The 27,081-nt window shown below is 38.7% G+C and overlaps 1 protein-coding gene across 2 annotated transcripts in view; it reads left to right on the forward strand.

The window, feature by feature from the left end:
* The window catches only part of UVSSA (UV stimulated scaffold protein A), a 58,921-nt gene extending 33,603 nt beyond the window's left edge, over positions 1-25,318 (forward strand). The window contains exons 8-14 of one of the 2 annotated variants that reach the window (XR_003923037.2): positions 5,258-5,435; positions 6,717-6,869; positions 11,854-12,037; positions 12,900-13,011; positions 15,692-15,755; positions 18,172-18,355; positions 22,413-25,318. Coding sequence is in view for 1 of the 2 variants with exons in the window: in XM_030011944.2 (XP_029867804.1) it covers positions 5,258-5,435; positions 6,717-6,869; positions 11,854-12,037; positions 12,900-13,011; positions 18,172-18,355; positions 22,413-22,506 (905 nt within the window). In the remaining variant the exon portion in view is untranslated. The remainder of the gene's footprint in view (positions 1-5,257; positions 5,436-6,716; positions 6,870-11,853; positions 12,038-12,899; positions 13,012-15,691; positions 15,756-18,171; positions 18,356-22,412) is intronic. The other variant, XM_030011944.2, reaches the window with a different exon arrangement.
* The last annotated feature ends 1,763 nt before the right edge of the window (positions 25,319-27,081 follow it).

Consider the following 27,081-nt stretch of genomic DNA (forward strand, 5'->3'; position numbering starts at 1 on the left):
CTGTTTGGAAGCAATGCCCCAGACATTGCCTTGAACCCTCTGCTCTGCAAGCCCGTATGAAGTAATCCTTGCAAAGTTCTGTTCACTTTGCAGTAAAGCTTATTGTGCTTCCTGAGTAAAATACATGCAGCTTTTTTCATTATAAGCACAGTAGAGGGTAAGTGGGGAAATACTGTACCTGAACTGCTGGATTTTCCTGACAGTCTTGCAGAGTGTCTGTACCAATATAAATCACATACATTCAGCTTGACTAAGATTCAGCAAATGGGAAACAGAAATTATTACATTTTCTTTTCAGAAAAGTTGAAGTCCATAATACTTGTTTATATTCTATCTCCGTTTTTTCAATTAAACTTAAGTGAATCTGAAGTAGCTAGATTTCTTCTAAATCCACACAGCTGAGGAAACCTGTGCTTGCTCTTTCTCTGAATTTTCACTGAGGGGCTTTTATCTCCCCCTAATCCCACCATTTCTGTCAGGACATAATCTCTTTCTCAAATTTACATTTTAATTACAAGGCCAGCTGAACTAGCTAAAATCAATAATGTCAGCATTCAGCAGCCTAACTTCAGCTGAAACCCCAGCCTCTCTCTTTCCTTCTATCGATTTATCTTGTGAACACGGTCTACTTTATTGCTTCAGGCAAATAGGTGCCATTTGGTCAATTTAAACAAAAAAGGGGATTTGAACATTTTTATGATTCTTTCTAAAAGCTGCTATTGGAACAATTTGAACCCAGGTACCGTACTTGTGTTAAATAAAATACACAGAACAGCAGAATTCTGAAGAGGAATTTTACTTTTAAAACTGCACTTAATCCCATCTATGTCTTCAAAACAAAAAAACCCCACCCTGACATTGGATACCATTCAGCTAGAGCTGTCTGCATGGTGACTGCTGTCTTTATCTTGTTAGCAAAAATTAATTTTATAAACAAATACCTTTTAAAAAAATCCATGGTAGAGGTGGTGTTACTGGTGTCATGTATTTACCTTTAGCCATTTTTTTCTGTTAATGGTTTAAAATAAGAAATCAATGGGAAAATATTTTGTTCTTGTAACTCTTGAGAATTCCTATATTGATCTTTTGGATGTGATTTTATCTATCTAAATGTCACATTGTCTATTTATCTCTCTTGCCTTTTTCTGTGTGTTGCTGACTGCTTGTCTCTGCTGTTCACATCCTCTCCCCCTCAACAAAATCAGTGTAGTGAATGAGCAATCGTGCTTTCTGTAAACATCATAGGAAAAAATGGGAATAAAACTAAAGTTTCCTGAGAACTTTTAACACATATGCACATATTCTCTCTGAAGAGGAAAAAAGGTGAGACACAGACCTGCTACCTTCTGACTTGAAGACAGTTTGTAAATAGTACGCATACAAGTGCTCTCAAAACTGTTGCTTTAAACAATGCTTTTCACAAAGATATTCTTGCCCTTTAAAAAAAAAAAAAAGAGAGAGAAAAGGCAATTTTTAAATGCTAAATACAGTGTAAGCAATTCTACATTACAGATAACAGTCTATCACATATTTTTCTCAGCTAACCTTGTTCATGCCAAAGGGACTGTTTGTTTGTAGCTGTTTCTATTGTAAAAGGAAGTTTACTCTTCCAAATCCTGATGATTCTAAAGTGTGGTTATAACAGAATCTTTTGGGTTAATTCTGTTTCACTTTGATACAAAGCACCTGAGGAGGGCTTCTTCCCTTTCTAGCCTATGATAGGAGCTGAGATGGACTCCTGTCCTGCCCCCTTTCCAGATAGATAAATTCAACATTGCTCCCTTAATATTTAACTGAAGTGCTGTTTAAAAAAAAAAAACAACAAACAAAACACATTTTTGTGGAAGCACCATTATCTCTCTTGAATGGCAAGTCCACAGCCTAATAAATGTCATGAGATCATTTCTTTTGCTATTTAGCCTAGATACTTCTCTGCTTAGTTCCATCCTATTATGCTCAATTACCATTTCCCTTATTGCTGCTCTTCTGCTAATTTTGAGACCCTTTTCCAACGCACAGATTAGTCCTTTAAATGACTTTTTAACAATGTTCTTTAAAGCCTTGTTGACTTTGGGAAAGGAAGTTAGATAACAAGGTGAATGTGGCATGTTCATCACTTTCATTAGAGTATGTGATGTGGGCATGGCTGAGGAAGGGAGTCATAGTGTCAGACACGCTCAGCAGCATCACCAGCCAACAGCAAGGTGGCCTGTGTCTGTCTACAGCTGGTTCTAACCTCCAGTCTGAGGACGTAAAAATTAAAAAAGGGTGATCCTTCTTTGCATCACAGTCCATGCTAACTTCAGTTCCCAGGAAGCACCGGACAGCTCGAGCAGCACTGTCTTTCAAGATGCCCTGCCTTAGGAATGTGGACTTTGGTTTTGGAGTGTTTTCCAGAGAGGAGAACAGGGAGTGGGGGAAGAGCTGGGTTTGACACTGGCTTCAGACTGTGGTGAATGTCTTTTTTCCCCACTCTGCAGTGCTTGCTGCCTGCAAACGTTTGGCCAGTTGGGTACTTGCTGAAGTCTTTCTGGGACAGCCTCAGGACTGGCACTACCGAAATACCCATTCTCAGATGTGTGTTCATTCCTGCGGGGTATCTACATGACGCTCAAGTAGCCTTTTCTTAGGAAAGGTGGAATGCATCAGCCTGCCAGAGCTGAGTCTGGTCTCTCTATGGACATGGGAAAATACTATCACGCACAAGGTGAATCATGGATATACTTGCCTCCCCTCAACCGTCTTGTTAAAATTGTGCACGTATCTCATTGTCATACACTGGATAAGCAGAAGGAATGTATTGAGTTGTTGTGGGAAAGTGAGGAGAAGACAGAGAAGTCTCCATGAATGCTTATTAACTGCTGATGGCTAGTGCTCTTATCCTCTTTCTTTCTCCAGATCCTGTTTCCTTCCCTCTCTTGTTTTGAAAGGGGCAGGTAAGCCATCTGCCACAGTTATTGTTACTGGCCTCTGCCCTGAATTGCCTTGCCCTCAAAACGTTTTTCTTCATTGTTACCAGTGTAAGCCATACTAGAGAGAGACATGGGGTCTCGGATGGTCTAGAAGAGTCCTCATCCTTGAGAGTATTCTGGGGCTCTTTCTCCTCTCTGGAGTCTCTTGTATTAAGATCTAGGAATGACTGAAGTGACCATTCACCGTATGCAGCAAAATGTAACGGATTTACATGCACGCAAGCCAGATCCAACTGGATGTCTGCTTTTGTTTCCCCTCTCCTTCTGAGGGGCTCTAGCTTTGTGGATTTTGAATTGGGACTGTTGGCTCCTTCCGGGGAGAGGATCTCCAGGAACTAGCTTAAGCAGGGGCTTGACAGAGCATAATTCTCAGTGCCCTGAGCTTGGAGCCTTGGAAAACGAGGAGGAGAGGTCATTCCCTGCGCAAGGACTCAGCTCCTGATCTAGGTACTCAGAAAGTTTAGACCCATATGTATCTAGGCGGTGGATCTTGAAGGTTACAGGGAACGTGTGGTACAAATCAATCAAGGTCAGAATGAATTACTGCAAGACCTTATAAGGTAGAAAGAAGGGGTCAGGGCAAGTTGCTCTGATTTTGTTTGGGAAAAAAAGGTTTTTCTCTGAAACGAAAATGTTTTGTGTACCAAAGCTATCTGCCGCTATGGGTCCTGCAATTTCCCACTCAGAGGGCAGGTCATACCACGTTAGCTTTTCCTTTTTTAGTTGACATCTTGTGATATGTTTAATGATTAGCAAACCAAATTAGCAAAGCAAGAATACTTCTGGATACAGCTTCAGGGCTGGCTAGAAGTGGGCAAGAGACTAGAAGTCCTAATTAAATAATGGCTAAAACATGTCAGGTATACTCAGGTTGCTTTTCATAAGAAGGCTGAGATAACTTGCTTAAAATTTTAGTCTTTTGAAACCATGACTTTTTTGTGTTGATTTAAGGGTTTTTTGGGGGGTGGGGCCTTGCATTTCAATCAGTTTTTTTATAAAAAGGCTTTCTGTTGGGGAAAATGTAGTCTGTTACGTTAGTGTGAGGGATCACGTCTTTCCATTTTTAGCTATCATTGGCTGCAAAGTTCTTGTTACTACTGCCAGCTAATAGAGTTGCTTCTCTAGCTCAGCAGGTAGAGGCATGTGCTGTCTAACTACTCAGCCTTTCTAATTGCATCATTACAGTCTGTGCTGACTGTCTAATCTAGCTGTATAAAGTAATTAAGTTGCCCCACCACTGAGCTGCTGGTGCTGAACATCAATGCCTGCCTGGTACTGCCTTGCAGTGGGCTTGTTCCTCAGGTGTAGCTCAGGCATTTACTGTCTCTTGAGCGTACTCTGTGGGTATACTCATTGCTTCTGCCAGCACTTAAGATATTTTTTCTTGACAAATTGTGTGGTTTAGTATCTGTGAAAGAAGAATGTTCTCTAGATAATTTTGTTTGCAGATATATTTAGGAATCAAACCTCAGCTATTATCAGTGGTGCTGCCCCTTAACAAATCAGGAAGAAAAAAAAGTTATTTTGTTTTATATTCTCAGCTCTGAGGGGTCATTATGGTAGCTGAGAATCATCAAAGAACAGGGATGTGCCTCACACACACTTTTAATTTTTTTTCACTGCGTGTGCTTCCCCACCAGCCATGCTGGGTGATGATGGTTCCTCTTCTCATCAGTCATGTGTTGCAGTGAATCCCCCACCCAGAATTGGTTTCTCTTTGCCAGGCTATAAGGGTTTCAGCAGGAATTTTTGCTAAGACACCACAAAGAATTAATCTTAGCACACAAGAGGATATGGATGTATGCCTTTCCTTTTGCTTTCTACTGCTCTTGGATTTCTTTTGGGACTCTAGGTGTTATACAGTAGTGCCAATAGTTCCTTTCTTCTATTTTACTTTGATGTAACCTTGAATACAGAAATGACATACTAGCAAGCAGATGTGACTCTAGAAACTGATATACAAAAAGCATTATTGCAATTTAGGCAAACATGTATTGTTAAAATCCTTCTTTCCAAGGTGAAGTAACATCATTCTTTGTTGTCACACCATGTCATACAAATTTAAAAGTTGATTTGCTGTAGTTAGTTATTCAGTAGGTTTCTGTCCCAAAATAAGAAAAAATTTTACAGGCAGAAATATCACTCTTGTCTATGAGTGGGATTGATGTCTAATGCAAACTGAAAGCAGTAAGACACATAATCAGTGTCCTGAGCTGTTTGGCCCCGCTGTGAAGTGTTGAGGGTGGGAGAAGTGAACCACTCCTAAACATTGAGGTTTTTTGCAGGGCTAGAGCCGCAGTCACCTCCAAAAGCACCAGTGGGGAAGACATCAATGGGGACAGCTCCGCTGAGCTCCCGCACCCAGCTGAAAGGGAATGAAGACGAACTTGATCCAACCTGTGCAGCTGCCACACTGAAACTTATTAGAGACAAGCTACCAAAGTTACCACCGCCACATGCCAGGTTATCTTTGTTTTAGTTCTTGTAGAAACCTCTTGCTCTTACTTGTATTTATTAGTAATGAAAGCACACAGAAAAGCACTCATGAATTAGATAAACTGTTAAGACTGTCTTGGTTGCATTTCGAAGTTACAATTCTTTTACTGAGATGTACATTCACTGCTTAATATTTGAGATTTTGTTAGTGACTGCACCAGGATCTTAAGAAACCTTTTAGTACTCACTTGGTTTAGGTTTTATTTGGTGCAAATGGCCTGTATGAAAATATAAAGTGTTCCCTTCTCTCCTAACAAAAAAACCCATGCCCATTTGTTAGGGTAATTCTTGGGTTGCAACTAAACAGAACATATCCTAATACTGAATTAGCAAGTAGTTTCAACCATCTCTTGGTTTCTAGTGACTTATGCTGTCAGTGCTGCCTGGAGATGTGTTATACTGATTCCAGAGAGGTATTTGTTGTCAATCCCATTCAAAGCTTGGTGAAACTCCAGCCTTGTCTAGCATTTATCAGTGATTTGTGGAAAAGACTGGAGTAATCTACTTAGTGGCATGTTCCTGAAAAGAGACTTCTGCATTGGCCACAAAGCCCCCCAAACCTAGCAAACTGGAATGTAATGTCAGAAAAAGAAAGGGGTTTGCTTCATTAGAACACTGGAGTATTCAGGCATACGTTTTTATTTTTAATCTTTAAAAAGTTGAGGTTACAGTAAGGTGACTTAGACAATTTGTAGCTCTATCAGTGAATAACCAAGGTCTCTGTAGTACTACTGTGGTTTTTGAGGACTAATGAATACTGTAGCAGTGTTGCACAATGAGTATTTTAAATCAGCAAGATGGAATTTTGTCAACAAAAACAAAGACTTTGCAATCTGTGTGACTGCCATGCAAACATGAGCATGACTTTACAGAAGCAAGATCTTCCTAAAAATGGTTTACCACATCAGTAGCTCCTGTTAGAGTACAGCACGTGTGATCCACTACTGCCCCCATTAGATCTCTAGGCTTCTACACCCATGGTATAATACATTTTATCTAGCTTTAGGTGAATGTGCAGTTAAGCTTCATGGTGCAATGTGCTGTACTTAGAGTGTGTAGTATTACGGTCTGTATCCTTTTTTTTTTTTTTTGGAAAAAAAAAAAAAAAAAAAGGCACAATCCCGTAAAGGTAGTTGTAGTCCTAGATCTAAGACAATATTAGCATTGGTGTGAAAATCTAATGAAAAAAGAGAAAAAGTTGTTGTGATCATTGCTGTTCCATATTGACTTTTCATCAATTTTCTCCAGTGACTGTGCAACTACTGAGCCAGCAGCCTTGGAAGAGCCTGACAGTAAGAGAAGAAAACTAGAAGAAGAAAGAGCTAAAGCTCCCCTCATGCCTTTTGGATTAGATCTTCACTACTGGGGACAGGATCAGCCAAGTGCTGGGAAGATTCTCAAGTAATGCTCTTTTTCTTTTAAGACTAATTAAACAAATATATAGATTTACTTGTACTCAGAGGTCATGCAGTGGGGTAACTGCTATTTCTTTTGATAATTACTTTTCTTCTTTCCCTTGTGTTGTAGGACCCATAAACAAAGTCAGAAATTCTACCTTTAAATGTTATTTGTTTTCAGAAGGTGTGGTACTAATTAAATATCCTTTGATGCTTCAAAGCACATTTTTTTCTGCTCTTTTCATGTTTGTGTATTATTGGCAGTATGACATCACTTACTCCGATTTAAATTGGTATCTCATTATGCAAAGTGCTATGCAAGTGCATGATAGATGTTCCCTCTGCTGGAGACTTTACAGTCTAAATAAATAGCAGGCAAGGCAGGAGAAAGGCTAGGGAGGTGTCGGGGTATTTTTCCTGACTTTACAGAGTGGTAACTGGGGAAATTGATATGATTGTTCAGTCACACAAGAAATAGGTGGCAGTTACAGGATTTGAATTTGGATCTTTTACTTTCCATTCTTGTCTGGGAAGGTTTTGTGTTTCTTGGACATGAAGCATTGCTGACTTAGGGAAAGCTTTAGCCATGCTGGGGGGAAAAGATGGTAGATATATATTGGAACTTGTTTCTAGCAGTCAGTTTTTAAAACCCCTTTTTAGCACTAGTATTTTTATATGAAAGTTGGGATGCAAAGTCCACCCTCCTGCTATGTATAAATTTCATTTAAGTCCACCAGAACTTTAGTATCAGTGTGTACCATACCTGGCTTGAAAAAGGCAAAAATCATTGACTGGCTGGGTTGCAAATCAAACTCTTATATTCTGAGCAGTATTACTTTAACTTAGCTTGTTTTCTTAGCAAAACAAACCAAAAAACCCCAACCCATAATCACATTATTAAGACAGTGTTTGCAGAAAGAAACAAGAGGAAAGCTTTGCCCCTGTACCTGATTGCATAAAATGCTGAATATCTTTTAAATCACTGAAAGCCAGTGAAATTTGATATATAATAGTGCTTTAACAGTCACTTCAAGCTTTGGGTTCTGTCTCATGTGGTGTAAGTTCTTCAAAGCCTATAAAATGGTTAAGATTTTCAGCAGGGCTTTAAGAAGGATTTGTCTGTGATAATGCCAAAAAGGTAGTAAGGCTTTATTTTACATTGCAAATGAGTTATTCAAGTCATAAGTGAAATCAGAAGCATATTTCACTGCCTGCCTGCCTTGTGCTGTACTGTTTTATTTTTATGCTTTCCAATAAAATAGAGGGCACACTTCTGAACCTTACAGTCTATAACTACAGGTATGCCAGTCTAACTAAAGATAATTTAAGCAACTCTGCACACACAATACCATTGACCCCGGGTATAAAATATATTTATTGAAAAATTAAGGTAGTCATTGGCCAACTCCTTTAACTTTTCTATATGCACACATACTGCCTCTGTAAGATGCCTAGGAAAAATAATCAAACCCCAAAACCAGACAACACATATGGAATGTGTATGGAATTTGAATTTTTAAAATCTGAAGTGAAAAAACCTTTCTTCTTCACCTATTTAACACTACACTTAATTACAGCATTTACAATAAATTAAGATTTTGATAGTGAGAATGTAGCTACTGGGAAGACAATTTTCTAAAGAAGTTTTGTTTAGCTGGTAAATGGTGAACCATCACCTTCTCTAGAAGGTGACAGTAACTGTGGGCTTCATGAAAAGTTTGGGCCAACCCATTTTCCCTACTTCTGCCTTCACTCACACAACTCATTAAGCTAGTTTAAGAACTCTTAAAATGAGTTTATAAAGCTGTAGTAGTAGTACTTTGGTTTTTTTGGGGGGGAGGAGGAAGGGGGGTATACTGCACAGTGCTGTACTGTGTAGATACTGCTATCCCAGCTTAACCAACTATTTTGGATAGCATGGGCCTTTCAAACTCATTTACGCTCCTCCTTGAATTAAATTAGCTTACTCTTAGGTTCAGAGTAAATTAGCTGGTGCAACATTTTTAATGACTGTGATTAGGGTATTTGAATTAGCTCATTGGGTGCTTGCTCCGGGATCTCTGTATCCATCATACTGGTTTTAGAATTTATATTTATTTAAGTTTTTTATAAGCTTCCCATCATCTGAGGAATGAAATTGATATAAATTTTTTTAAAGAGTGTGACATTTCTCCAGGACCTGGACTTTCTTTTAGATTTCAGTTAACCATTAGTTATCTTTTATTCCTCCTAATGTATAGCTATGTAATTTCCACTAAAGCCTCTGTTATTTGTCTAAATCAGTAACACTCCTTCTGTGAGTGTGAGTGGGGTGTTCCCCTTCTGATCTCTCTTACAAAAAGGTTTTACTTGTCACATGCATCATTTTTTTCAAACAAGGATCTCTGCCTTTTTTAAATGTTGCTTAAATTACAACAGCAGGAAATCAGAAAACTTTGGGAATTAGCACTGCTTTGTTCTTTTCTTACCTGCTTGTAATTCATGCTGGGAGAAAATAAGGTATATGCTTGTAGTAAACAATAATATTTATGAATATCTGTGTAGGAATCAGGCTATTTTAAGTCCAGTTCCCAAATACTGATCAATGATACATAGAATAAAACATAATTTTAGTTTCCTTGAGATTTGTTGGATGCAGATTTGGGGGTGGGGGAGCGGGGGGAGTGGAAAAAATACTAAATAGAACTTTGTCCTAATTGGAAGGGTTGGCGTGCACAACTGTTAAATGCTTCTTCATTCTCATGTAACTGTAATTTGATAATTTAGAGGGGGAGGGGAGTTCAGACCACCAAAGGATGCTAGAATTTTACTAAGACATTCTATAAGGCTACCTCGCACATAGACATCCTGTATGGTGTCTTCTTAGGAATGCTTTCCCCTCCTTGTGTCTGCAAGGTTAGTAACACAGAGCTAGCAGTCAGTCTTGTTTTCACGATTGTATTAAAACTAAGCAAATAAGAAATTTATTTCATTCTTTTATTTACTGACTGTTGTATAATCTTGCCACATAATTTCTGAAGCTAAAATACTGTACCATTCAAAGGTTTGACTAAAGTCATATTGGTATATTATAAAGATTCTTAGAGCTTTTTTGTTTAGGCTATAGTTTGCAAAATCGTGTGATTGAAAACTCTTTTTTTTTTTTTTTTTTTTTTTTAAACCAAAAATTGTGGAGACATAGTACTATGTTTAATGTTGAACTAGCCTCCACTCTAACTCTTTTGCTTTTATCCCCTAATTTACCAGAAGAAACTTATTTGTACTTTATGACAGGTTAGAATTTTTCTGGCACTAGTGAGGTATATTCGATGAAGAAATTATTGGATAGCATGAATCTCTTTAACAAGGATTTAACTTGTTGAATGTTTTTCTGATGATTTGGCAAATCATAGAATGGCTTCAAAATTGCTTAATCCCTTTTTTAACCTAGTTCTAATCTCTTTACGTAGTTTTAAATGGTCAACGATTGTGGTGAAACCAGCAGCTATATATGTTGTAGGTTGCTAAGGGCAGATAATTTCTTCCTTTTTTTTTTTTCCTCATCATCTGCTGAAAACTTACTTAGATAAAATTAATCAAAACTCTTCAGGCCCACTAAAGTAATTCTTTAAGTATTGGCTTATGTGCTTTGCTGAATTGAGATCATTGTGATTAGTGAAGCCAGTGTTCACGTATATATGGCTCTGCAGTCTACAGAAGGCAAAGTCTCAGAAGTAGGAATGACATCCAAGGATATTAATGAGTGAGAGGAATTGGATATGGATAGAGAAAATCCTCTCAAATCAGTCTGGGACTGATTGGGTGGAAGAGCTATGTGGAAGAAAGGGATTGTGAAGTGTCCTTTATGAATTTTAAGTCCTTATCAAGACATCTGTCATCTAGATATCTCCATTTTGCTTGTAATAAGCAGCAGACATGCAGGCTGGAATTTTTTTTGCTTAGTTAGCTGTATTTTTTCTTGTTAACTTTGTATTTCCTTAAATTTGGGATAGGATTGTTGTTGTTTAACTTCAGATGTCTTGAAGTTGGATACCTAAGCTTAAGCTGGTCACCCTAATTTCTTTTCATGATTAGGAGAAAGAAACACTTACCATCAGAGGGATATTCATTGCATCCTAAGATTAGCATCTAAAATGAGTGAGGTAATTACTCTCTGGGGTTGCCTGTTCCTCATTATAGACTATTGGCAGCCTAGGCTGGCTAAAATGAAACTATATGAATATTGTTGAGAAAATTTGAAAGTACTACATCACCCAAGGGTCCTTGCTCCCCTTCTCTCCCACTCCCCATGTGCACTGACATGGTACTAATCTTTCTTGTATATTTGCCTATATGTGTCTGTAAATATAAGTAAGATCTCTGATTTTAAAATAGATTTTCAATGGATTAGCTTAATTTCCTAGAGGAACACACCATAAGTTTCTCAGACTTATGCACACTGTATAGGAGAACGTGGAAGAAGGAATCTCTCTAAGGTTCAGCTAATTGTTTGCTCTCTTCCTTGGTCTCAGTATATTGCAACATACTCTGATTTCAGCTCCTGCTTCTCTGCTGCTACAGGAGTACAGCTACCAGGAATAAGATCAGAAAAGTTAAGATCAAACTGTTTCCTCCCCGATTTATCTTCTGTGTTTAATCATAGAAGTATTTTGTTATGAAGAACATTAACTACAGAATTACAAAGTTACTCACTGGAACTGGCTATTGGATAACTGACTCTGAATGTCAGATCATGAACTAGAGCTAAGACTTGTAATGGGTTAGCAGGTTAAACAAGAAATCAATACTAGACAGGCTTTGGTGATATTTTAAAAACATCTTCATAATACAGGAGTCATAAGAAAGAATGGTAGATTCCTAGGTTTTTCCAATTCACTAGTAAATTTTCCCTTCCTTTACATGTAAGTTTACCACAGGATGATATTGGCATCTTTATGTGCTTTCTTACAACTTTGTCTGTGTATAATTTTCATTCGTTGTTTTCCCAGATTTACTTCTGAGCATCGATTTTGGGCACCCAGTGAAGTAGAGGAAGAGGTGGAAAATAAAGAAATAACTGAAATGTTAAAAACTAGATACATAACATTTGCTGGCAAATTTGAACCAGTGAAACATAAATGTCGAGCACCAATGCCTGATGGAAGTCTGTGTGAAAGACAAGATCGGATTAAGGTGGGCACCAAGTTACATAACACCCAGGATATGTGCTATACGGAGAAGATCTCATTAAAACATGTCCATAAAAGTGTATTTCACATTGTAAATATAGCTCAAGGGACTGGAAGAAAATTGTGTCTGGAGAAGTTTGCTGTTAATATGTGCTTCATATGGGAAGCATCTTTTTGGTAAGGAAGCTGTAAACATTTAAGGAACTCTCAAATATCTTTGGCATTCATCATAGGTATTTATATTTTATTTGTTACTGTGATATATGAATACCTGGCAGTAAAGCAGAGACAGTTAGTTGATTGCTGAAAAGTTTTCCTCATTCAGAGGCATATTTGATATTAACTGTTTTTAGAAACTTGGGTGTTTGAGGAGCAAAGAGATTTTATTTACAAATTAGGTTTTATGAAAGCTAAATCCTACACAGCCTTCAATTATGAGCCCTATTGAGCAGAAATACTTTGCTTAAATACTCTGTTGTAATATCCCTGTTCTTCCTGTATTATTTGAGATTGAAGGATCTGAATGCACTAAAATACTTTAAATGGGATTGTTACAGGATAGGGATATAGTATAAACAACATATGACACAGCATTGGTGCCCTTGTTCCAGACTTGACAGGATGTGCAACCTGGCATCTTGAAATTGGACATTCTTACCAGAAAGAGCTTATTTCTTTGAGATTCTGAATATATTAAACACATGATGTTTATGGGATCCTGGTGCTTTCTAAGGGGGACTGGGAATCAAGTGTAGAGTTTCGTTGCTTGATTCCAGTGTCTGGCTTTAAGCTATGTTGAATAACATGTAAGCATTTTCTTTTCATTCAGAAGTTTTGAGATGTTTTTTTCGTCTTTCTTTCTGAAGTGCCCTTTCCACGGTAAGATAATTCCTCGGGATGAATCTGGGATTCCCGTTAATGCGGAGGACAGAGCCAGAGAAGAAAAGATGCGGTTTGAGAAGCAAGCAGCTCAGCCAGGTTTGTGTCTGCATGGCATTTAAAAAAAAAACAAAAAAACTAGACAGAGGTGGGAGATAAGCTTCAAATGTAAGTGTGATATCTTTATTGTGTATATATATAGTATACAATATTTACAATATCTACAATGTATTTACAATCCATACAATAATTGTATATATTGTATCTATATATTTCACATATTGCAGCTACAGTCTATTGTATCTCAATTGTATCTCTATATTGTATATATTATATCTCTATCTAGATACAGTGTAGATACAAGGTGGGCAACAATGTCAGTATGCAGTTGGACAGCAAATGTGACAGGCTTTATGGAGGAAGAGAGCCGATTCTTCTGTTGCTAAAGGCACAGGTTGAGATCTACAGGGCTCGACCATATTTCTGTTTTGCTCCTAACCACATCCTCTCATTAAATTCCCATTGATTTTAATTTGCAGATCATTTGCAGTGATTCTTGCTTATGTGGTAGGTATGGATGCATGTGTACACAGAATAAGGTTAACATTGCCTTTGTTCTTTATTTCCAATAGTTATCACAATGTTCCTAACACTTCTCAGACAGACGAATTATAGCCTTTATCTTAAGGAACATGTTTATTAAGGACAATTAAACCTCTTTCCTGGGAAATGCTTGACAGTAACAGTTCCCATGCTTCTGAAAAGAAGTCATCTAATCTTGCTTGTCCCTAGCAGTTGTGATTTATGTAATGTAATGATGATATTATTAGTATCACTGTGTTACTGCGAATATTGACAGAGTGGGGATTTCTTGTCACGATGCAGGAACTTGTTTTTCCTATATCTATTCATATCTATCATATTCTATATTTCCTATATCTACTCACTTACTACTTGTGTTTTAGAAAGCGAATCCTTGGCCTTGTTGTGCTGTGCATCTGTGCAGCATCGCTAGAAAATACTCTGAACTAGGGAAGCCCTCACCTTGGGCTTTACTTTATTGGCATTATAACTAGTCTGGATGTTCTAATAAGTGTGGTGTTTGTGATAGGCTTGAGGAAGGGAACAAGCAGACCTGTGCTATTTAGTTGTTTACATGTTACTGTGCAATACTCTGGTTTTTTGTTTTTAAACAATGGGGATGGGCAACAAAACTAATAGCCTTCTCCTTGCATCCTGGCCACTGCTTTCAAGCGTGGAGGGAAGGCTCATCCTTCCGCAAGATTATTTGGGCATTTTTAGCCAGGATAAAGCTCTGGACTGCCAGGTAAGGAATGCAGGCAATGAGAAAGGCAGCAAGCAATGAATACAGAGGCAAATAAAAGACTTTTTTGCAATAATGCAACTAAACCTCATTAGTGATGGACAGAAGGTAGATGTTCATAGAGTGCTGGGGTGACTGCAACCAGGAAGCTACTGGAAGTTGATGGACTGCAAAGGAAGATGGGAGAGAGGGGTCTATCCAGCAAAGACATAGTGTATAATTAGAGGGGACAGATTTGTTTTCAAAGCTTTTCAAAGCTTTTATTTAATCTGCCTTCCTCCAGAAGGTCTTAGTTTTCTCTGGTTTAAGTTATTTATTCTAGGTGAGTATTCTGCTTTCTAATTAAACTTACCCATAGGCTTTATCATTTTGATAACTTGTAGCATACTCCCTTTAAGGAGTTAGTTCTCTTTGTAAGCTCTGACTCAGTATTTCACCAGTTTCACAGTCATATATATTGTTAACGAGGCTACTAAACCTTCCATGAAACCCCTTCAGAGCATAACGAACAGTTGTTGATCTGTTGTCCAAAAAGGTCTATGTCAGATGAATGTGCATTTAAACATACCATTGACCAACCAACCCAGTTTCCTTTAGTACTGATTTGGCTATCTTTGAGTGACACTGCTTGGCGATTACCAGCACCACACAAATGCAGCAGTTACTGAACACCTTCTGGTATTTGCAGGTGTCGAGAAGTGCTATGTTTGTAGGCAGTTTCCATCCTTGTCCAGGTGGAGTGAAGTGCTCTAAACTGGCATCCAGCCAACAGCATGGGCACAGCTGGACTGTCACAGTGAAACCAGGGCAGGGGTGTGGATGTTGTGCTAAAAAGGACAGTTCCCAACTTAGTTATGACAAACTAAAACTAGCAAATTAAACTAGCAGGTGTTCTTGAGGGACTAGTTTCAAACTAGAAACTAATACTCTGGTATATAAAACACTTGCACTGAAAAAATATTGATTTTTTTTTTTTTTTCACCCCCTGTGAAATTGCCATTGCTTGAGGCTAGACATAATATTTATTTTTATTACAGTGTCAGCTTGGTGTTGTTAGAGGCTTCTCACCTCTGGCCCACAAGGATGTGTATGTTAGTCCCAAACCAGTTTTGACATTGCTGCATTGCATTATTGAGAGCCGTTGTTAAGCTGAGATGTCATACAAAGGTCCATCCCGTCTGTCTGGGGAGATACTGAACAAGCTATGGCACTTAATTTATTGGACAAAGCCTTACAGGTTTCTAAAGCCATACGTATACCAGATGTCACTAAATACTTCTATCTGCTGCTTTTTGTTCTTTCTTTTTTTCTGTGACTCACTATTTTTATATTTCTTTTATAATATTTTCATCAACCTTTTAAAATGGTCTTTTGTTTGTTCATTTTGGGCTTGTGGTTTGGGGTAGGCATTTGGTTGGTTTGCAGTGGGGTTTGTTTGGTTTTTTTTTTACAAAGGACTTGAAGCAAGTCTAAGCAGCACTGCTATGGAAAACATACAAGTGGGAACCCACTCTGTACAGTAAGTACTTTGGTTTTCCAATTGACAACATCATTTGCTAATGGTGACTGTTTGAAAAATTTTGAAAAAACATTAAAATTTGGGGATCAGTTGCATGGTTAAATTGCACCAAAATTCTTCCTACATCTTTTTCCTATTGGATAGTAGGTTTATTTTCATCCTTGTGTGATTGAAGGGGAGGTTTGTGTGATAATGACTATGTTTTGACAACACTGTCATTGTTATTATGGAGCATTTTTTAACTTAGTGTACAATTTTAAACTCTAGCTTATGTCCACAAAATGGTGCTTTGGGCTCGTCAGTCCTGAAACAATGAATCAGGTGGGATTACGCTGACCTGCTAATCTGCAGTGTTCATCCTTTTCCAATAGTTCGCACACAGGAGCAAATTAAGTGCCTATTTTTTGTGTCAACCCTGAAGAGTATCTGGTTTTTCAGCCCTTAGTGACTTGTTAACAAACAGGTATCAGGACAGGCTGGTGAAGGCAGGCCGCTGGCCAGTCAGATGTGAAATAGCATCTCTTTACTAACTACAGTATTGATTCCCGCCTACCCTTGCAAACTGTGTAATTTTCTTTTCCCTGCTGCTAAACTCAGTAACAATGTATGAAGAGCTTTAGGGGCCCATCAATGCTCAAAAAGGCTGCTCTTCCCTGGCATTCTATTGATTTTTCTCAAAGGCTTTTAAATTGCTCCTTCATTTTACTCAAATGCTCATTTCATCTCTACTGGATGCCGGCATTTTTTCCTTGTGTTTAAACAATTGCTCCATTCACTGGGTTCCTAAACTGTGACGCCTTCTTATTACTGGGAGATAAACTGTTTAGACAGTTTTCCTTAATCTTGGATTAATCGTTCCTGTATCTGAATTGTGCTGTTCTGTATTCCTTCACTTCAAAAAAAAAAAAAAAAAAAAAAAAGTCTGTGAGGTCTTATGATCTATCAAGTATATGTGTTCTGTTTTCTCTCTCTATGCTTCTCCTGCTCAGTTCTTGCACAGCTTCATTTTTTTCCTCATGCTTTTTGGTGTGTTGGATTTTAATCAGTCCTTGCTTTCACGTATCATAGTAGGATAGATCTAACCTTTCCTTGGAAAATTGCTCTCGTATTCCTGAGCACTGTGTTCTTAAGTTGAGGACATTGCCTCTGACTTTCCTGAAATGTTGTTACCAATATTTGTCACACTCAGTAACCATCTTGGTGTATAAGTGAAATTGTTATAGTCGTTTAAGACTGTTTATTTTTCTCTGTCTACATAGATGTTAAATAAGGGTAGTAGACATTTGGTGTTACAATTTCTGTAGGCAAGAAAGGCAGACTGACATATGGGAAACTATATGACAAATGACCGGCAATTACTGGTTGTTAAAATACAGGATTCTGGCATTTATGCTGAGTTTGGACCATGTTGCTCTGAAGTAGTGCTTGCTACATTTTTCTCCAACCCGTATGCTCAAAGTCTTTCTAATGCAATGCCATTTTTCTAAATTTCCCCTTGAAGGTCTCCATCCTCTAGCCACATTTTTACTTTCTACTTTGTACTATGTGACCTTGTTCTGATATGCAAGACTCTATGCTAAAGGTGAAAGACCACGGCTTCCTCAAAGAGTTTACGGTCTAAATTGTTCATGCTTTTTCTTGTGGTGGCATCTATGAACAGATTTCATTTATAGTGTATGGTTGGATTCTGAAGCATTAAGATTTTGATAAAACTGTAAAACAAGCTTTTGATGAGATAAATTAAGTCTTGTGCTACTGTCAAGAGAATAAAATTGATTTAGATAATTAAACTGAGGAATTGTGGGATACTTAAAAGGTAGTGTCTTTTTCAGATGCAAAATTGGGCTCATGGCAACAGGGTCATGTTGTCTAATTCAAGAATGCTGTTTAGGTGTCAGATACCACTTCATGTTTTGAAGCAAATATGATTCTTTGATGCAGAAAAGTTACAATGTCGTCACCCCTACTCTGTTCAAAAGTTGACATATTCCATTTTGGGGGGGTTCTTTTTAAGCTTGTTGAGAATTTATTTTGGGAAATAAGTTCCTCAGCTACGTTGTTGGCATTTTGTTCAATTTCTAAATAATAATCACTGTGTTTATGTCATCTTTCCTACATGGAATAGTTTCCTTGGAATTTTGCTACTGTGCCACTGCGAAAACTTGACTTAAGTCTTCCTACAGAACAGTTTTGTCTACAGCAGCTAATAATAGGTACTAACCCCAGACTGGCAGGGCTTTTTCATCAAGATCTGTCATTTTGGCTAACTGCTTTATCCTCCCCTTCCTTTGTGTTTGCAACTTACAGCACAGTGAGTCTGCCCTTGCCTAGTGGTGTCAAGAACCTGTACCTTAGGAGACTGCAAATTCTACCTGGGTTTGGAGTTTCAAAGTGCATGCTTTTTTCTTTTACACAGAGTGGCGAGACCCAGAATTCATGAGAGAAGTTGAAGCAGCTACAGGAGTGGATCTTGGTTCCTCTAAAAATAATGGAAAAGGAGGGAAAAAGAAAGGGAAGAAGAAAAAATATCCAAATCTGACAGACCTGAAGCAGCAGGCTAACACTTCTCGTTCCCGGCTTGAGAAGAAAGTCTTCAATAAGTAAGACGCTTATGTTCTCTAAAGCCTGTGAAATTGCTGTTTCCCTTTGTTTCAGTGGTACTTTCTGTTTCTACATTAACATGCACTTACTAAACAACTTCCTTCACTAACTGCAGAGCACAAATACCTTCCATATCTCTGGAGGGTAAAGAGTAGAAGGTACTGATGACCAAAGTTATTTCTTTGAGAGTAATTTTCAGCTGATTTACAAAATTTCCCTATGAAAGATTTTTTTTCCATCCTTCTCAATTTTTTTTTTTTTTTCATCCTTTAATTGCTGTAGTGGCTTCTCTGGATGATCATTTATTAATCACATGGATGCTGCTTTATGCATACAAATAGTACCGGATCTGGAAAGAAGGTGATGTGTCCAGAGTGACACAGCTTACAGCATCAGACACACTGTAGTACTGTAGATGGAGTGAAAATGAAGTTTTTCCTTTTGAAAGCCTGAGATGGGCTATCCTGAGCAGAACTTGAATTAATAAAAGGATCTGTCAGACCCTTGGCTTTTGGCATGTAACACTGTCTTGACAGTTGCCCTTGAGCCTCTGGTGTATGCTCAGAGACCTTCCCAAACTTTTGACTGCTGCCTGGGCTTCCTTTGTACTTTCTCTCACTCTTGCCTATACTAAATTGCTAGCTGGGCCTGATGCAGTGCCTTCCAATCCAGTATGTACACACAGTGATCCCTTCCTGTGTAATTATTCAGTGATACACTGCCATTGCATTTTTCTCCTCCTTTACTGAGAATGCATTCAATTGGCTAAGAAAAACATTTGGATCCTTGTGTTACGGTCCTTGTTCACTTAACCCCTGCTGTCTTTTGTAAATGTCAAGGACTGGAACCTGCTGCAGGTCTCTTTTCAGTGTAAGAGTTTGAAGATGATTATTCCCTGTACCAGAGGCATGTGGACACAGTATTCTTCCCGTGATGGTGCTGTTTCTATATGTCTCCCTTTCCTCTCAGCACATGTGCAAACAGTAGCTCTTGGCCTACTTTTAGCTCGAGAAGAAACTGTTTGGATGGCATTGGCATTTAGACATGTCGAACAAAGGTGTGTCTGTGACTTATGTAGACATATATGAGTTAACTTTTAAAGCAGGCATGCTAGCTCAGATGGAAGTGGGAGCCTACCAACCCACCAAGCCAAATGGGTTTTAGAACGTATAGTAGCTCCACATGTCCACTCTGTTATGCCATTTCTGATATCTAGTCTCTGCTAGATGTGGCTGCAACATAAATTTGCCTAGCCATGCTCTGGTCTTTATCAAATGGGAAGTAGCTGCAGATATTTAAAGTTTCACATGTCAAAATGAAGTAGTCAAGGAGAGTGAAAAGTATAAAGTTGTCAAATCAAAAAAGCAAAATTATTATTATAAAAATCATTAATGGTGGGTTATTCTCTAAGCATACTGGATGAGTTGAACAGCATCCAAAGCACAATATTTGTTTAAACTCTATTTTCCCTTTTCTGATGTAATTGTTACAATAACAAAGCCAAATCCACATTGCTTTTAGTTACAGAACTAACACGTTTTCTGTGAAATTCTCATGTCACCTGATCTTAGTTAGAAGTCAAAGACATACAGTTCTAATGGTCAGAATTTCATATCAGCTTTAACAAAATAAATTTAAAAAGCTGTTTTTGGTTTACTGTGGTTTGTGCTAATGATTTTGAGTGTGTGTTAGTGCCAGGCATAGGGAATCAAACCTGTCATGTTTTAATAGGTTTCATGCTTTGCAGCACTAAGCAAGATGATAACCTTGGCTCCTTGTAACAACCCCAAATTACTTGAAACGTATAGGTGATAAACCCAGGCTCTAGTCTGCCAATAAAGTTAAGTGAAATTGCACACAGATCATCAAAGTGGGATCTCATTTCATTTACAGTATCGCACAATCCAGTGGTGCTAATGTAAAACCTACATGACGTGAAAGTGTCAAGGCCACTCTGCACTGCTAAAGGCTCACTTTTCTCCTACCAATTAGGCAATATTTGAAGTGCAAAACCATGACCACATTTTCCTTACTCTGGTAACTTTATTGGCAGAATTTTGTTAAAAGTATACCTCTTCCAAGGTGTTTTTTCGAATGTTGGTTTTCATTACAGTTGCTGCTGAGAAAATCTCTAACCCCACCATTTAGAAGCGTTATTAAGAAGTATCCTCTGTTTTCAGATGTTTCAAAATGGCTTTTGAAATGAAGCTGTTACAGAGAGCAGTTAGCTAAAACAGAAGTCAACTTGCCTCTCAGAGATAACCACAGGAGCAGAGCTGGAATAGTGTGTAGGGCTTGATCCTGAAAAAGGCTGGTGCACACTACCAGGTGGATGTCTTGCCTTCATTTTACTGCACAGCCTGCAGCATCTTCAGCAGTGATAAAGGCAGACAGTGACAACATAGCGTGTAACAGCACTAGACTTGAAACCATCTGCTTTGCGTGATGGAGCTTCCCAACTGCATTTCTGATGTAGAAATCAAAGGAGACATCAATCAGCGCCATGTTCTTAAATGGGACATAGTCCCTCAAACCAAGCCCTTAGCTGGTATACCTCCCAGGTTGGCAGAGCATCCAGGTCTTTACAGAGATGTGGTAGGAGATAACTTCCTTCTTCGTAAACAGAGGCAGGGTGACATCTGAGCACACCTGCAAATACCAGCCTCAGGTTTTCTGACCTTTTGTGCTAGAGGTACCTGCAGTAACCAATAAAAATGGGAACGCTAGAATCCAGCAAAGAACAAAATTACCTAGGCAAGAGGCACTCAGCTGTGCACAACAGCTACCGTAAGTTTCTGTGGGTGCAGATGTGTGCAACAGAGCATTCTCTTGACTTCTGCTACTGCCTCTTTTCTGCTTTCTTACCCCTCTGGAATCACGAACGCATTCATCTGCCTTACCAGTTAAAGGTTATATAGTATGCCTTTTATGAGAATCTCCAGTTCCTATTCATGCTGTCTAGTCATCATTTTCCTCACCCTCAAAATCTCGGCTGTGTGATCTTCACTCAAAAGTCTGTGGAGGGAAAAAAATGCAGGTGTCTTCATTCACCCATTCGAAAGCAGAGCAGTCACTCCCAAAAGAAGAGAAATCTCTGGGTACCGTCTTTACTGGGGGGAAACAATGGCAGCAAATAAAAAGCAGCAACATGGGGGCAAACCCTCACCAGATTGAGGAGCACCAGAAAGCTTAAGAGCTCCCAAGTTCATTCCTTTATTTCCTTTTTGAATCTAAAGAACACTCTAGAGCCTTCTTCAAGCACAGCAGGCACTGCAGAGGGGTCGGCTAAAATGCTTGCCCATCATGAGGTAGCACAGATCCCATTCCACTTTATGTAAGAATAAGGTATTGGACATACTGTCCCACCTGTGCTAAACTCTAAGTACTTAGCTGTTCTGCAGCAGTAATTTACCTCTCTGCACAGAGATACATGACAATCTCTAGTGTCTTCCTAAAGTAGTGTTGTCCTTGTGGATTAAATAGTTGCTGCTCAGGAATGGGAATGCTGCTGGTGTGAGCAAAAGAGTCTTACTCTGCCCACAGCTGATGAAATGGGTTTTTAGTAACCTGTGAAAGGAAAGTAGCTAAATGAGTTATAGTTACATAAACCAAACAGCAAGCCCTTCCCTCACAAAAACTTTCTAGATTCTGCAAGTCAGATTTCATAAGGGTTTCTGAGTGTTAGTTTTTTTAGATCCTGTTAGATACTTTTAGTTATTTTTTTCCCCCGAGAGCAGTTAGGTGCTTTTGAAAATCAAACTTGCTATGTGTGACTGTCAGAAATAATGCTAAGAGGGTGGAATGCACAGCCATTAAACTGAAGGACTTTAATTTGTTTATTCCTGTTAATAAAATCATTGCTGAATTAAACTATTTGTATTGCTGCAGCTAATTTGGTTAACAAGACAAATTTGTTCAGCCTCATCAGTGCAGTGTTCAGAAGCCTGGTAGTGATTAATCATAGTTCATTTTTTTGTCCCCAGCATTCATAAACATTCTCTGAGATTGTGTAGAATCAACATAATTGTTTTTATTATTTTTTTGTTTCTCTTTCAGAGGTGCTATGAAACGGGTGGTGAAAGCAATGAACCGAGTGGACCAAAGAAAGCACGAGAAGTTTGCCAACCAGTTTAACTATGCACTGAATTAAATTGTTGATCTTCTTTACCCTTCATTTTAGTACAAGAGTGCAACTGCACAAAACCTTTATCACAGATCTTCATATTTACACTAAAATACTGTGCTAGGTGCATTTTTACTGGGGTAATTTTTTAATTTGTTTTCAACTTTAACTTATTTGATAATGAATATTAATTTTGGCAAAGATATGGTGGTATAGAATGAAATGCATTTAACAAGTTGATAATTATTTGAACTGTAGATGAAATAGAGCATGTTTTATGACTTGTACATAATCTGGGTAATATGTTCAAGTTTGGGGTTTTTTTTCCTTCCTAAGGGACTCTTGTAATTTATACCTCCTTTGCCAACATGTGTGTTGTAATTTGCCTCCACTTTCATGCCTTCAGAAAAAAGATGCCTTAGAAACACTTAGATTTCTACCAGAGATAGCAACACACAGAGTATTTGCTCAGCCTACAACTCTAGAAGGTGTACCACATCAAGCAGCACAGTGATTCCTGCAGTACCTCTAAAGACTTTTTGTGTACACGCTAAAAAAAAATCCAAATCAACTGATGCCTACAGGTAATGAATGGAGTAGAGTTTGATTTCAGCAAACTGAAATCCAGGAATGAATTCAAACTTGATAGCTGTGGCACTAGTGGAGAAGCTGAAATGACAAAGGTCATCCTGGTCTGCTGCTTGTCTTCCCAAGATGGTATCCCAGTATCTTTCAGAACTGTATCTGGACAGCATGCTGTGAAAGTTTGGAGAGATACTCAGAATGTGCTGTAGTTTAACTGATGCTAAAAAGCTCCAGTACAAAGCGAAAGTATGAGGTTTTAAAAATCATTCAAGTGTCATACTGCACTACTGAACTGCCTGGCTTGAATCGGTTAAAATTACATCGGGATCAAGCCTGAGAGTGCTTAGTCACTCACCTGTTGGAGGTCTTTCCTCGTGCATCAAGAGACTATAAGACTTTAAAAAAGGAGAAAATTTAAACTCCTCAGTGTAGATTCTGACCACCTCAGTCAAAAGCTAATTTACAGTTCTGCCAAATACCTTTTGACTTGCACAAGTACTGCTTAGAAGGCAATTAATGCTGAATCTTGATAGTTTATTTTGCGAGAGCTCTGCAGTTTGGAGGACAATTTCCTCTTCAACACAGGTATTTAGAAGATGTACTTCTAAACTACCAGAAATAAAATAATAAAGAGCCAGAATTTCAAAAGCTATCATCTGCTGCACTGGAAAGAAAAACCACTTCTACTATCAGGCTAGCTAACTTAGTAGTGAAGGCTTCAGGTGAAAATGTAGACAAGGACAAACCAAGTTCATCACTAGGTCAGTTGAATCAACTGCTAAACTGATGTTATTTCTTATCAAGGATAAAGACACACACAAAAAAAACCCCAAAACAAAACCAACACCACCACAACCCTGCATATTTGAATGTAAGGTAGATCATTGGATGCTGGGATCGCAGAACAGTCTAAATGAAACTGTTTGATCTTGGAGATTAACATTCAAGAGAGCCGCAGAGGTCATCGTGCCACTATTCCAGAGATTCTTGAGCCTGCACAGACTGAAGGTGTTCATTCATAAGACATGTTTTCTCTCCTTGTAAAAACAGTGGGCATTTATATTGTGCAGTGGCACTTAACCCTTCTTTGCTGTGGATGTGAGATGTCAGCACTAGAAAATTTCCAGCAAACAGTAGGTGCACTTTACCCCATGGAGTTCCCATTTTGGGCCTTTAGTAAAATAATAAAAAAAAAAAGCCCAAAGACCAAGATTGGAAAGGGAATTTGTAGAAATCTGTGAGAAAAGAGTGTGCTTAGCAAGTAATGCTCCATTATGACTCAGTCACATCACTTCTAGAATTATCAGCTGAAACTTCCTATCTGGACCTGAGTGTCCAATCCACCTGATCCTATTGTGTGATCTATATGCTCCCCCCCTTTCTTTATTAAAAACACACATGCATACAAAAAGGTGTTTTTTCTAGAGTGCCTCTTTCATGCAGAAGGAGAATTTGCAGAATTAAGGTTTCCCAGCAAGTGACTTGGAGATGGCTAACTCAGACACAGGTGCATGGACTTTGGACCAGGTTAGTGATAACCTTTTTTAGAGCTCTTCTACTTTTCTTTTTTTCTGGTCTTGTTGCAGTAACTTTTTGTGTCAGGTGGGGAATATACCCAGTTGGATATGAATTTTTTTGTTCCTCTTTCTGCCTTGAAGTAAGAAAGACCATAGATTCTTCATAGGAGAATGTGTTAAACACCCATTCACTGTAGCACTGCCTTTATGCTAGCCTGACCTCTTACCAGCATGCATCTTCCCCTCATCCAGTGTTTGAGAAACCCGTGCTTCCCGTCCCGTGTTAATGATTGCCTCATTTAATCAAATGATTTCTCTACAAGGGCAATTCAGCATATATACACAGAACAGGTCTTGAATTTTGCCACATTAAGCATTCTCAGTAGACCTGGTCAGACATAATTTAGAGGATTCAGGGAGCTTTCTTCTTTTCCTGGGTTTATCTGTAGCTCTGCTAGAGGAAAATTTTTAAAAAGGCACCTATCTCCAAAGATCCAGCATACCTTCATTAGATAGAAATCCTTTTAAGTTCAGAATAAATCAATCTACTTCTTAGATACATCACACCTCTTTGTGCTTTACTTTACTTAAAGCAGTTTACAAATTTGAAGTCTCTGAGCTCACCAGCTATTCAAACATGTTAGTTGCTAAACTGTGTGACATTTCTGCTGGAATTTTTCTATTCCTGTCCTCAGGGATTCTGGGAAAAAAAATAAATACAAGCATCATTCACATCATCTCTGCTGTGTGTTTTTTTTGTTTTGTTTGGTTTTTTTTTTTATAACTCACTCATGCCTTTGCAATCGTACTATAACATACTTCTTACTGGGGATACTGCATATGATTTCCAGGTACCTAAACACCTTGGCTGATTTGGCCCTTGGAGCGTTGTTAAGGTGAATAGTTGTAATATAGGTTGAATATTCTGTATTTCTAAAAGGACACGGTAATTCTGAGCTGAAGTGAGCAGTGCTGATGCATATAAGTCATCCTTTTATAACTAGTGCTGTTTCAGTGGTGAAACAAGGACTGAAAGCAAAGACTTGTCCACGGTTATTCTTACGTGAGCATACGGTTGCATCTCGGAAGTAAAAGCCTGGAAGGAAAAGGCTACAGCGTGTAGCAATTTAGTGCTCTTTAAGGTTGGAACGAAGGGTCTGGCCCTCTAGCACGACGCAGTTACTGACATAAGTGGGCTTGGTATGGAGTTTGTGAGCAGGGCTTCTGAATAAAAGCAATCCTTCAGCACATCCCCTCTGAAGTTACTGAGGCAGAATGATGGGTTCATACTCATCTTTTGCATGATACCTTGCAATTTCATTTTCTCTAACCTTACTTGAGGCTTGGCTTTAGCAGTTCGGGTCTGGCTGAAGATTTCTGTTAGAAAACCATAACCCTTAAAAGCTCTTAAAAATTATGTTTAAAAGATTTGATTGGGGATTGGTTGGGTTTGGGGGTTTTGTTTGGGTCTTTTTTGGAAGCAAGACAGACACATGGTTTGTAAGTGGTTCTCCATGGACAATGCATCATGCCATGTAAAACAGTTTGCAGGTTGGGGAGGACATCAGTGAGTTCAAATTGGACATTATTGAAAAAAAACATCTTTCTTTTGTGAAAAACAAAAAAGAAACCTGTTCCACTTAAAGTGGCCTAGCCAGAAGCAAGAAGAAGTATTGAATCTTGGGAACCCAGGCAGCAAAACCTCAATTCAGTATGTATCAAAATAGTTGAGCCGAGATAGCCATCTGGTGGTCTCTAACACTCGTGCAAATACCTGGCGGTTTGTGCGGCTGTGTTTGTAGCTCGTCCAGTGCTATTAAACACATTAATGGTTTTAATCATGGAGGTGATATAAATGTGTCTGTAGGTTATGCCTCAGAAAAGGTGAGGTCATCTGGATGTTACAGCAGCACTTAAGTGATGAAAACTGGTCATTTAAAACCATGCCTTTTCAAATGATACTACCATATAGGAAAACTTCATGCCTTTAGAGTATAGTCTGACCACGGATAGTAGCAAATAGGCATAGAAAGGGACCTTCTGCAAACTGGCCCGAGACGGGTCTAGGTGCCAAAAACTGTCCAAAACTGCAGCCCAAGAAATGCTTAGGTTTCCTGGGCCCCTAATGGCCAGCTGCACTGGCCTTCCCACCTAGACCGGAGTTCTTGCTTAGGCCTAATAAGACCCAGGGAGAGAATTGTATGAGCACTTGAGAAGGCTTGATCTAGCGTGGATTTTCACACCTTGCCTAACACCCACCAAACACATACCTTTAACAACATCACTGTTTTTAAATAGGCAGTGGCAATCGTAGTGCACGTAACAGCTACAATGCTGGAGCACACGTTCAGGCGAGGTGGAGTTTCAGGTCCCTTCTCAGCCGAAGAGGTGACAGTCCCATGTCCTGTCTCAAGAGAGAGCCCAAACCACAGGCGACTTAAATGCAAGGGAGCTGGAAGGAGATGGTTCACATTACCCATTCTCCTGTGGGAACTGAAAC

The sequence above is a fragment of the Aquila chrysaetos genome, chromosome 1 (assembly GCF_900496995.4).
Source record: "Aquila chrysaetos chrysaetos chromosome 1, bAquChr1.4, whole genome shotgun sequence".
In the NCBI taxonomy this organism is placed as follows: Eukaryota; Metazoa; Chordata; class Aves; order Accipitriformes; family Accipitridae; genus Aquila; species Aquila chrysaetos.